Source organism: Vulpes lagopus, chromosome 6 (assembly GCF_018345385.1).
Source record: "Vulpes lagopus strain Blue_001 chromosome 6, ASM1834538v1, whole genome shotgun sequence".
NCBI classification, from domain to species: domain Eukaryota; kingdom Metazoa; phylum Chordata; class Mammalia; order Carnivora; family Canidae; genus Vulpes; species Vulpes lagopus.
Window position 1 is genome coordinate 23,693,284 of NC_054829.1, and position 12,584 is coordinate 23,705,867.

General features: G+C 51.4%; 1 protein-coding gene across 1 annotated transcript in view; it reads right to left on the bottom strand.

Annotated features, from left to right (window-relative positions):
* Positions 1–1,714: 1,714 nt before the first annotated feature.
* The window catches only part of LRRC74A (leucine rich repeat containing 74A), a 31,983-nt gene continuing 21,113 nt past the window's right edge, over positions 1,715–12,584 (bottom strand). The window contains exons 9-14 of the mRNA XM_041757782.1: positions 12,266–12,460; positions 9,384–9,479; positions 6,550–6,696; positions 2,543–2,650; positions 1,986–2,068; positions 1,715–1,868 (exon numbers count right to left, since the gene is read on the bottom strand). Coding sequence (XP_041613716.1) covers positions 1,715–1,868; positions 1,986–2,068; positions 2,543–2,650; positions 6,550–6,696; positions 9,384–9,479; positions 12,266–12,460 — 783 coding nt within the window. The remainder of the gene's footprint in view (positions 1,869–1,985; positions 2,069–2,542; positions 2,651–6,549; positions 6,697–9,383; positions 9,480–12,265; positions 12,461–12,584) is intronic.

Consider the following 12,584-nt stretch of genomic DNA (forward strand, 5'->3'; position numbering starts at 1 on the left):
TTGTTGTAGGAAGACCACGGAAATAAATGCCCATAAAAATGAGGTTAAATAATGAGCCTTCTGTGCTATTGAAATAGCACATGGCATTTAAAACGACATTTAAAACGACTGCGATGGATCTAAATGTACAAACACGGAAAGATCGCCAAGACATCCTGGAAGGCAAAGCAAGTTCAGAGGAACGTGATAACATGGTTCTATTTATGATAAATAAGAAACTGTGTGTTTGTGAGGGTAAAATAATATAGAAGAAAACATATGTGTATGCGGGGCCTACCACATGCCAGGTGATGTTCTACATGCTTTATAGGCATTAATCCATTTACTCCTCAGAAGCTCCTATGCCATGGGTAGTGTTCTAAGCTCATAGTACAGATGGGAAAGCTGAAGCCCAGGGAGGTCGAGTGACTTGCACAGGAGTGGACCAGGGCTTGGGACTCGGGTGATCTGGCATCCGAGGCCACGTTCTAAACCACTATCTCACACACACACACGTGCGCACATATGTCCACACTTGATTGTGGGTTATGGGAAAGGTAGGGAAACGTGCCCTGGATTTGCTCATGAGTACTCCAGGAGGCAGAGTGCTCTGTAGGGAGGAGATAAAAGAGGACGTTCACCTTCTTGCTACACTGCTGTGGATTTAGAATTTTCACGAGTAGATAGTGTTTGTAACAAAAATGAAGATAAAAAAATCCACGCGACAATAAAAATGACCACTCTGCTCTTCAATCAGAACTAACAGAGCTGAGGGATAATTTGCAGGGCGCATCAGAGACCTCCCCTCAGTTCCCAAGACTCGGGGACCCAAGCCCCAGGACTGCCTCCTGATGACCACTTGAACTCATCTGCAGACCCGGAACTTGGTCTCTCAGGCTCTGCCCGGGCACTTTCCACCCACTTCCCAAGGCACAAGAAGCATCATCACGTCAGGGAGGGCAGATGGGAATGGTGTGGGGGATGTGCGAGGCATCTTGAAGGGTCCCCTTGCTGGGTGACATGTGCAGCCTCTCACATGCATTGTCCCCATTCAAGCCTTACAAACCCTCTCTGGTGCTGGGGTCATAACCCCATGCTAAAGACTTGGAGACTGAGAGCCCTGGGTGCGGCTGCACCCTTTACTAGAAGCAGGGTGTGCAGATGGGTCAGTCTGCCCCGCCTGTCCTTGCCTGGCTTCTCCCCACCAGAGGCATCAGTTGGGGCACAGGACAGAGGGACCCGGGGAAGGCTTGTGGAGCAGGGCCAGAGGGGATGGCTCGGCTAGCGCTCCCTAAAGACACTGCAAGAACACAAAGCTGCAGGGCCAGATGGGAGCCCAAGTTGGCGGGGCAGCTTCTGGAAGCACATAGACGTGGCTTCAAAGGCCACGGCTGCCCCTGTATGCACACGCTGAGCTCTGTGCTGCCTTTCTCCAAAGCTCAGCTTCATCGTCTGGGCTGCGGGGGAGGACGGCGCTGTGGGGCTCGTGGGCAGGCCCGGCGCCCGCAGAGGAAGGGGCTGCGGGAAGGGCTCACGGAGGGAGTCGCCTGCCTTATTGCTGCTGTCCCGGCCCTTTTCTGTCTCTTTAAGGAATACAGCTTGTGTCACAGGACATCACTGTCCACAGCGGAGTGGCCTGCACCTTCCATACTTGCCCGGGAGATCCTCTCTGGCCTACTAGGTACCTGGCAAACACCTGTCACCACTCCAGGGCCTAGCCACAGGCTCCGCTGCGTCACCTCCTGTTCAGCTGTGACACTATGTCCCCAGAACCTGGCCCCACAGCCAGCAGCACATGGTGGAGGCTGAAGCTCTGCGTGGAGCGTGAATGGAAGTGAGGAGGCAGACAGTGGGGCCGTCTGGGAGCCGGGGAGCCGGCGGGGTTGTCCCTGGTCACAGGCAGACACGGTGGCCCTTGGGGCGCAGATCAGCCAGGGTGCCTGATGGAGAGGTGGGGGCTCACGGGGGGCAGAAGCAGGGGAGGGTGGCCGCTGGCTTGGACTGACCTGAAGTTCACCATGTCGGGCTTGTCACTCAGCTTCTTTACCAGCTCCCTGACCTGGTACAGGTTGAGGGGGACCTTGTCCTGCTGAAGAGGTGGACGGAACAGGTCTGGTCAGTGGAGCTCCCTGCCTAGTCCTCCCCAGGGCCACACACACACACACACACAGACACACAAGGACACACGGATACACACAGACACAGAGACACACAGAGACACACAGAGACACATGGACACACACAGAGACACTCAGAGAAACACACAGAGACACACACAGACACAGAGACACACACAGACAGAGACACAGACAAACACAGACACACACAGACACAGAGATACACACACAGACACACACAGGCACACACAGATACACAGACATACGGACGCATGCAGACACATAGACATACCCAGATACACACAAAGACAGACACACTGACACACACACAGAGATACAGAGATACACAGACACATACAGACACAGAGAGACACACACTCACAGATAGACACACAGACAAAGACAGACACACAGATACTGGTTGTAGCCCCTGGGGGTCAGCACACCAGTATTATGGCTTTCCGGAAGTTGCCCACAGGCATCGTCATCTTTCCATCAGGGCTCAGGCTCTTGAAGAAGTCTAAGACTGTGATCTTGTGCTGGTCGGCATAGCTCTGGGAGAAGCAGGAGACACCAGGAGCAAACACTTGATTTTATAACATCTATTAATATCACCCCCCACCCGCCACCACCTCCCACCAAAGGGTGGCCTGGTAAGCAGAGGGGGGAAGGAGGCCGACTGGGGAGCCTGAGTCTCCTGGGTGTTAGCAGTCGCCCTGCACAGAGTGAGGTGTGGCAAGCGGCATGCCGTGATGGTTCTGTGGGTTTGCTCAGTTTCCAGGAGCCCCCACTCCACGGAGCAGGATCTCCACGTGGCTCCAAAGAGGGAAGGATTAGAGTCCATGCTGTTTGGTCCACCTATCTTTCTTTCTGTCTACCTATCATCCATTATCTATCCATCCATCCATTCATCCATCCATCTTTTTTTTTTTTAAAGATTTTATTTACTTATTCATGAGAGACACACAGAAGCAGAGACACAGACAGAGGGAGAAGCAGGCTCCTCGCAGGGAGCCCAATATGGGACTTGATCCCCAGACAGGGATCACACCCTGAGCTGAAGGCAGGTGCTCAACCGCTGAGCCACCCAGGTGTCCCCATCCATCATCTTTCTATTGTACATACTGTTTTATAAATACAGTGTACTAATACATCGTGAACCCCTTCTCAATATCATAAAACATTCCTCTGGGGTCCTTTTTAAGTATCTTTTTTAAAAAAAAATTTTTTTTTTTAAGTCTCTTTTTGTTTCTCTTCCCCTCCCACTCTCAAAAAGTCCGGAGGGCCCAGCCATCCTGCTAGACATTTCTGCAGGCATCCTGCTCACAGAGGAACTCCTCTGGGACCAGTTCTTGGCCCCTGCCTCTTCTTTCCCCTTTCCCCACACTTCCTACCCCGGGGTGCACTGCCTCTCCCCCTGGGGTGACTCTACTTCTGGATCCTCAACAGTTGCTCACAAGTCCAGGCTGACACCCACTGGCACCTCAGTCTAACACATCCCAGGTGATTCTCAGTCTGCTTGACACTGTCAACACCGTAGGCGCCGTGGCAGATACCATGGGTGGGTGAGCCAACACACTTCCAGTTCCCCCATGGCACGCTGCTCTTCCACGCTGAGGCTGCAGAGCGCGACATCGACATTCCCCCAACCCCCTTTCAGCTAGGGGTTGGAATGGGATGGGTTTCACCAAGCACCTGGGTGACTCTTGTGTGAGAGGTCTGATTTGGAGACAGCAGGCCATGGGCAGCTGGAGGGTGGTCCTGATTCAGTGGGTGACTCTCCATTGGGTAGCCTCCTTTTTTTTTTAATATTTTATTTATTGATTCATGAGACACACATACACACACACACACACACAGAGGCAGAGACACAGGCAGAGAGAGAAGCAGGTTCCATGCAGGGAGCCTGACATGGGTTCGATCCCGGGTCTCCAGGATCAGGACCTGGGCTGAAGGCAGTGCTAAACCGCTGAGCCACCCAGGCTGCCCCATTGGGTAGCCTCCTGCTAATGGCAAAGCAGCAGCCATCCTGCAGTCCACTTGGGGGTGTTTGGGGGAGCCATTTTCAGAATCTAAACCAAGACTCTTGTTTCTCCAGCCCCCACAATGTTTCTGTGCTCTGTCTCTGGTGATAGATCCCTCCTTGTTTAACCTAGTTAGGGTGGATTGGGCGGTCAGCGACAAGAACTTTGACCAGTACAAGGACCTGTTACTTTGGTAGGTGCTACAGATGAGACCCATCATAGCTCCTGCCCTGGAGGAGTTGTTCAGAGAGGGCCTAGTTACTCCTGACTAGGGAATCTGGAAGGGTTGCCCAAGGACATGAACTTGAGTAGAGACTTAGAGAAAGGGTAGGAATGAATGAGGCACGGAAGGCAGGAGGAAGGGTGTTCCAGGCAGAGGAACATGCATGTGTGTAGGCCGGGGACTGAGCGAGAACTGGTGTGAAGAAATGGAGAAATCCAGTGGAGTTCCTCTGTGGAAAACTGGGGGTAGGGAGGGGTGGACGGAGGGTGGGGCTGGAGAGGGCCTCCTTGCCACTGGCAATGTCACCACCTTTATTTTAGTCCCTTGGACTTGAACTTTTGAGGTTATCCTTGGCTCTCTCCTATCATCACGGCCTTCCTTTTCCCAACACATGCACACATGCACACACATGCACACTTGCACACATGCACCATATACCCCAACACTCAGCAAATCCTGGAGATGCTCCATAGTGATATCTCCTACATCTGTCCCTCCACCTCCTTTGCCACTCTCAGGCAAGGTTTCATTCTAGAACACTAGTTATCATACCTAGGATACTACCATAACGTCTACATTGGTGTTCCCACTTTCATCTTTACCCCCTTCAGTTTATTTCCTCCCCATTTCCTGAAAAATTATCCCTCCGTCCTGCTCGAGTCCCATCACCTGCTGCCCAGCTACCACTGGCTCCAGGATTCCCTGTGGAATCAAACCCCCATGTGGAGTGTGGAACCTGAGGATCACCATATCCGGCCCCAGCCTCCCTGTGCAGCCTTGACTTACAAAGGCTTTGTGGGAGCCTGGCACCATGCGGTCCTGTTCCCATTGCCCAGACTGTGTGCACCCACTTCTGCTCCTTCGAGGGTGGGAAACCTATTCCCAGATCTCCCTCCCTGTCGTTGCCCACCTCAAGACTTTCTGCTTTCAAGGCCCTTCCCCAGGACACGTCTTTTTCTGTTTGCCTTAATCCCACAGTGGCCTCTAGTCTGGACTTTGATGCTATTTGTTGCCCTTGTCACTCATTCATTATTTATCATATATCTATGAGAAGTTATTGCATCTGTTCCATCTTTTCAACCAGATGGTTGCTCCCACCCTCCCCCCAACTGCCGCCCCGAGGGGAAGGACTATGTTTTATGTTGCACATCCGGTTTGGTTTCTGAGATTCCTCTGAGATTCCTAGAGATTTCTTTGCTGTTTTAAACAGGGGATGGGGCCCCCACTTTGCATCTGAGAACTCTGTTCCTGTTCCCTGGAGCATCCTGCGCCCCTTGAAAAACAGATTTCCCCTTGGTTCTGTCTGATGTCATCTGACTTGTGAAGATAGTCAATACCCCCCTTGCCTTCCAGAACTTTCCACACAACAATAATTTTCATGCAGAGCTCTCCTATTTAGTCCTGGAAGCTAAGGCACAGAGCAGACCAATCAAGATGCAGGAAGCAGCCCCAGAGGCACAAACCCTGCAGAACCTACATCTGCACGGCATCACCCCAGATAGCAACCAGTCTGCATCCAGCAGAGGCCCGTCAACCCTGCCACCCGTGAGGGAACACTGGCCTGGGCTGGGTACTACTCTGTGAGGTGGTCAGACCAGGTGAGCTCCCTTGCAGCTCTAAAATTGTCTGATTTTTTTCATTCCCATGGTTACATCTCCTTCCTGTGACCTAAGACTTGGGCCAAGAGCAGGTTACCCCTAGATATAAAGGATCTGAGCGTTCCTCTTTAGCTAAAGCCACCAAGTAGCTGTGCTCACCAGGTATCTTGGCATCCTTACCAGCTATTGGAAAGAGCTTGGGTTTGTTGGGTGTGTATTATTGGCCAGGCATTGCTCTCAGCCTTTTGTGTGTGTCATATAGAATTGGATCTCTGCAGCAGCCCTCCTGGGGTGAGTCCTGTTGTTCTACCCATTTTCCAGGTGAAGAGACTGGGACCCAGAGGGCACTGTGACTTGCCTTTGTCATACATTAGCAAGTGGAGGAGCCCGGCTGGTAGAAACCATCCTGTTCCAAGCCCCTGCCACTTCAGCCAGTTCCCAGATCGCCCCTTCCTCCGGGGTCAGATGGCACTACTGAGGGGAAATCCAGCATCCACAAGGAATATTCCATGTCTGAGACATTTCTTATCAGAGAGGATTGTGCAGACCCTTTGCAGGAGGGGAGACTCTGGGTCCTTGGGGTCTCTGAGAGGAAAGCAAGGGCTCACCTGAATCAATTTCATGGGGTTCGCCCACAGGAGGACCGTTGTCTTGGCAGAGAGGCCTTGCACTGCCTTGTACACCACGTCCAGCTGGGGGTGGATGGCACACACCCCATCCAATATTTTTAGGAACTGCTCAGACACCAGCACATTCTGAGGCAGGGAGACAGGGGACCCCTCATGAGGAAGGCATCACCCGTACCATCTTGACGCCCCCCCCCGCCCCGCCCCAGCCCCAGGTCCATCCAAGCCAAAGGCAGAGGTGTATGTTTTTTGTTTGTTTGTTTTGTTTTGTTTTTTGTCTTTTCCAGCTTTTTCTGTAGTGCTGCTCCTAGACTGGGGTAGTTGATCTTTCTTAGACTCTGTGATTTGACTTGTGAGGTTCACACGTGATTTTGATCAGATGTTCTAGTTGAGTGCTGGTAGCCTGTCACATACTGTCGGCTCGGCTCTGCTCTCAGATGGTGAGCATCAGTGTCTGCATGTGACAGATGAGACACAGCTATGGGGTTAGGAGGCTGGTCCCGAGGCAAAAGCCCTGAAATGTCCATTTCACCACCATATTGGTCTTTGGAGCCGGTGCTCTGGACGAGGATTCCTCTTTCCAACCACTCTGACCTGACTCAAAACTCCCCTTTTGGAAGTGCCTTCAGAGCTGGGTTATGGGTCACAGGAGAAGAGATGTTCTGTGAAGCAGTGTTTGACCAAACCTGGCCTTCACTGGTTTGGTCAGCCTGCTCCATTCCTCAGATGTGCTTCTGAGGAATCACTTACTGCTTCGAATAATTAAACCTGTGCTTAACCTGATTTGTAGATATTCTAGAGAAAGTTCATCTACAATGAAGAAATTCCAACACTGTTTAGAGCTATGTCAGGAGAAATGACAAAAGGGAAGGAAAAGACCCATTCAGACTGTCTGTCCTTGGTAGGCTTGTAAAGTGGCAGTGTGATCCCAGCTCACATGGGTTCATGTGCCATCTGGGGTTAGATGAAACAGCACCATTTCTAATGTTCCCTCAGACACCAAGAGACAGTGCCTGTATGCATGCCTTCCAAACTGTACTGTGGGGGAGGGAGGGAGAGCAAATGCCAACAGAATCTGGGTGTGTAACTGAGACCCAGAGGCAGGGCAGGGCAAGGTCAGAGCTGTAGGAGGAGGATGGACAGAGGGCCTCTGCAGGGGAAGACCTTAAGCAAAAGGAGGAGCCGGGATGGGGAGCAAGGGGCAAGAGAACTCAATGAAAAGAAAAGCAGGTATGTTTTTCTTATGTTTTATAATCTGTGGCAAACCTAAGTCCAAATGTTACTTATTATTCAGTTCCAAGCCCAAGGAGCTTGGGCTTCTATATTCAAAATATCATCACTGATTTTATTGCAAGGCATTAAAATCTTGGCAAAACATCATGCTTGTGTGGCATTTATATAACATGACGTTAACACCATATGTACATTTATAGAACTCTAGAGCAAGAGACAGAAGCCCTGGGTTTACTGTTTGTCGTGTTTCTTGTTTGCTGTGTGGTCCTGGGCAAGTGACCTAACCTCTCTGTTTCAGTTTCCTTATATAGAATATCGGAAAATGAGGAAAAGTTCTTGTTATGGGTTGGACTGTGTTCCCACCAAAAAGATATTGGAGGCCTAATCCCCCGGACCTGTGAAGGTGACTTTATTTGGAAATAGGGTCTTTGTAGATGATCGAGTAAGATGAGGTCATGGGGGTAGGCCCTAATCTTCTGCTGTGACTGGTGTCCTTGTATAAAGGAGCATTTGGGGGACGCCTGGGTGGCTCAGTGGTTGAGCATCTGCCTTTGGCTCAGGGCGTGATCTGGTCTAAGGATTGAGTCCCACATTGGGCTCCCTGCATGGAGCCTGCTTCTCCCTCTGCCTATGTCTCTGCCTCTCTCTCTCTCTCTCTGTGTCTCTTGTGAATAAATAAATTAAAAGGGGGGTGCATTTGGATATGGAGACAGGCATGCACAGAGGGAGAGCACCCTCTGACGCTGAAGGCAGAAATCAGGGTGATGCTCCTACAGGTCGAGGAACACCAAAGATTGCTGGCAAAGCACTAGACTCTGGGAGAAGGAGAGGACACATTCTTCCTCACACTCCTCTGAAGGCACCAATCCTGCCAGTGCCTTGATCTTGAGCTTTAGTTTACAGAGCTGTGAGATAATACCTTTCTATTGTTTGAGCCACCTGGATTGTCGTGCTTTGTCAAGGGCAGCTCTAGGCTTGAATGCACTTTATCTACCTCCCAGAGTAGGGGTCAGGTGAAGCTGGAGCATGTAAAATCACTTTGGGGGGAAAGCCAGTATAAAGTGGTGGACAAGCTACCACCTCTCTGAGGATTGAGACAAGAACATGCGGCCCCAGTGATGTCACCTGCTCGAGTCTCCCTCCTCCATCAGGAGGTTAACCCTTAAATTCTGCTTTCAGCAGGCCAAGTCGTGGAATAAAAATACAAATTTGCCTATGTGTTAATTCTCAGATTCTAAAAGTTCTGTGATTCTGGAACCATTGTGGGACCCAGGGCTGTCCATGAGCAGAAATGGCAGTCAACAAAGTCTGCTCTGGGTCCTCCCACTTTTGTTTCTACCATCTGCTCTCAGACCTACTAGGTCTGGTCAGTGATTTCACACTGTAAAGTTATTGACTGAATGGTTATTCCCACTAAAAGGACCCCAAGAGAGGGCCAAGCTGTATTCCAAAAGGAGTGACCTTTTCATGGAGTACTTGTGTAAGGGCCTGTGAGGGACAGGGCTATTGGCACCCGCCAACACAGCGTGGCCATGGTAACTACCATGCTTCCTGGTACCAGCAACTACCATCTGATCACTCACGGAAATGTCAATCTCTTCCATCTTGGATTTGGGGTTCCTCTTGATGGATAGGATAAGCAAAACAGCCCCATCCATACTCATAGGGTTGAGGAAAAGCTGTGGGAGGAAGGGCAAGACAGGAGGAGGGTGAGATGGAGACAGACAGGAGAGGCTGGCACAGAGCATGGCTTCCATTTTTTCCCATCAAATCATAATCTCTGACTTCCACCCAGACTTCTCTGTAAGCATCTGCCTCCCTGTCTGCTTGTCCGGTCATCCATCTGCTTGTCCATCTCATGGCTCACCCCATCATCTATCCAGCCAGCTAGCAAAAATTTATTAGGAGTTTGCCATGTGCCGGTTGCTGGAAAAAGTGCTAAGGGATACACACAGACAGACAGGACAAGGTCTCCATCCACATGCAGCTTACACTCCAGAGGGGGCCACAGGCAAACAAGCAAATGGCATCAGAAGGGCAGTGAGGGCAGTGACAGAGGTCCATGTTGGTGCTGCATGAGCTAGGCAAGGGGCATCCAGCACAGTGGAGGGGACACTGGAGCTAAGCCTTGCAGAACTAAGGGGGATTATTCTGGTCTGAAGAAGCAGAGGCAGGACCAGAAGAAGGAGTGAGATGCACCAGAGAAGACAAGGGTAGACAAGTGCAAGGGTGCGGAGGTGTCTGGGCAATAGCAAACATTTCATGAGCAGGAGTGGAAAGAACGAGGCTACAGGGCTGGGGTGGGGCAGATCACAGGGACCACACGGGCTTAGCTAAGTGCTCAGGGCATTATCCCAGTGGGGCTGAGATGCCCTAGACCTAGGGCAGCCTGGGTGGCTCAGCGGTTTAGCACCGCCTGCAGCCAGCCCAGGTTGTGATCCTGGAGTCCCAGGTTCTGATCCTGGAGACCCAGGATCGAGTCCCACATCGGGCTCCCTGCATGGGGCCTGCTTCTCCCTCTGTCTGTGTCTCTGCCTCTCTCTCATATTCTGTGTCTCTCATGAATAAATAAGTAAAATCTTAAAAAAAAAAAAAAAGAAAATCCCTGTTGCCGTGTTCCATCCCTGGCTTCCATCTTTTAAGATTTGGGTTCTCTGAACTTTCCCTGGCCTCCTTGCTCCCCGGTGGCTGAATCACAGGCAGGCCACATCAGTGTCTCCACTGTGAGTTACCCTTCCTCCTGCTCTGGCCACGCCTCGCCCGCAGTTCCCACTGTCACCAGCCCATCACCCTGCTCCATCCACTGCTAGGAATCTGGCTTCCTCTTTGCGGCTCTGAGGTGCTTGTCCACTCAGATGGCAGCTCATTGTCACTGGTTTCTAACTCCTGTCCTTCTCCACCAGCGACCCCACATCTGTGGTTCCCCCGAATCGCCCCCCATATCTTGAAGGATTTGGAGTTGCTGCAGGAAGACTGCAGGCTGACTTCTCTGCCTCTCATGGCCTGCAGGGCTCGGCTTTCTGGTCTGGCGGGTGGGGCTAGTGGAGCCCACACCGGAGGGCTGTGCTGTGAGCAAGCAGCAGCCCATATGTGCACCTGCCTCATGGTAGGAGCCCCAGAAAGGGGAACTGGTAATGGAAGGCCTCATCTTTCATCTGTTTTTCAACTGCCTAGGACCCTCTATGTCATACATTAGCATCTGTACGCCAATCAATTTCCTTACTAAAAAAAAAAAAAGATTTTGTATAATTATTTGGCAGAGAGAGCACAAATAGAGCAGCAGAGGGAGAGGGAGAAGCAGACCCCCCGGCCAAACAGGGGGTCCGATGCGAGGCTGGATCCCAGGACTCTGGGATCATGACCTGAGCCAAAGGTAAACGCTTGACTGACTAAACCACCCAGGTGCCCCTATAAGCCAATTGATTTGAAATGAAAGATGTATTCATTCATTCATTAATGGTCATTCACTGGGCATCTTCTCTATGCTCAGCACTGAGCTAAGGTACAAGGGGTATAATAACGGGTAGAACCAAAGACAGTCTTTGGTCTCATGCAGCTCTCACACCAGTGGAGGTGACCAGACAACTAGTCACTGAAATGTGAATATAAGGAGGAAACTGGCAAGCTCTGTGTGAAGAAGTGAGCCAAGATCTGAGGGTCTGTGAGAGGCTTGCTGCCAGAGCGGCATGCTGGGGTGGAACAGTGACTCAGGTAGGTGCAGGGAGCAGTGGGGGAAGGCACTACAGGTGAGGCTGAGGCCAGGGCCACAAGGGAGAGCCAGGCCCCAGGAGGTGGGGGAGATGAAAGGAGCCCCTGAGGCCATGGCTGGACAGCAAGGGAGAGCATGTGGTAAACTGAGGTTGTTGAAGCACACTGGGATGAGAGAAGTGGATTGAAACCACAGGGAGCCAGATGGAGGTCTCAGCTCAAGGAAACTAGCTGCGGGTGGGGGTAGAAGCCAGACTTAGGCTCAAAATGCATACTCTGGCTTCAATGTGGAGCAGTCTGGAGGAGACCCAGGTGGGAGGAGGGAAGACCATATAGGAGATGACACCATGCACCAGGTGACCGTAGAGGGTGACATTAGGATTATAGCAGAGAGACAATCTAGAACCTATGCACGTGTGAGGCACAAGGTAAATTTTCCCAATGATTCTTTCCAGCAATATGCAACCCCATCACCCTGCTGTCCCCACCCCAACACACACAGATACACACACATGGGCACACAATGGATGCAAGGACACACAGATGAACACACATGGACACATGGATGCATACACACAGATGCATGGACATGGACGCAGGTGCAGGCTCACAGCAGCATGGACACGCAGATGCATGAACACACACATGAATGCACACACACCTGGAAACATGGACACACATAGATGCATGGGTGTGCACACATGCACAGGGACACACCCATAAAATGGCCCATTCCCAGCTTGAGTAAAGATTTTACCTTCAGGACTTTGAGGCTCTCATTGAACTCCAGTCCTTTGCTGATTTTGGAGATTCCCTCATTGCTGATATCATTGATGCTGATGTCTAGGTAGACCAGGGAGCTGTTGAGTCTGAGGACCTCCCCGAGGGCTGTGGCCCCCTCGTTCCCAAAGCCGTTCATAGACAGATCCAGTTTCTGCAGGGTTCCATTAGCCTCCAAGGGACAGGAGAGAACAGCACCAGTGGCAAGGTTGCATGTGACTCATCCCGCCACGAGGCCCTGGTTCCTCTCCCCATCCAGTCTGGGTGCTCAGTAGTCTCTGGGAGGGAGACTTTTC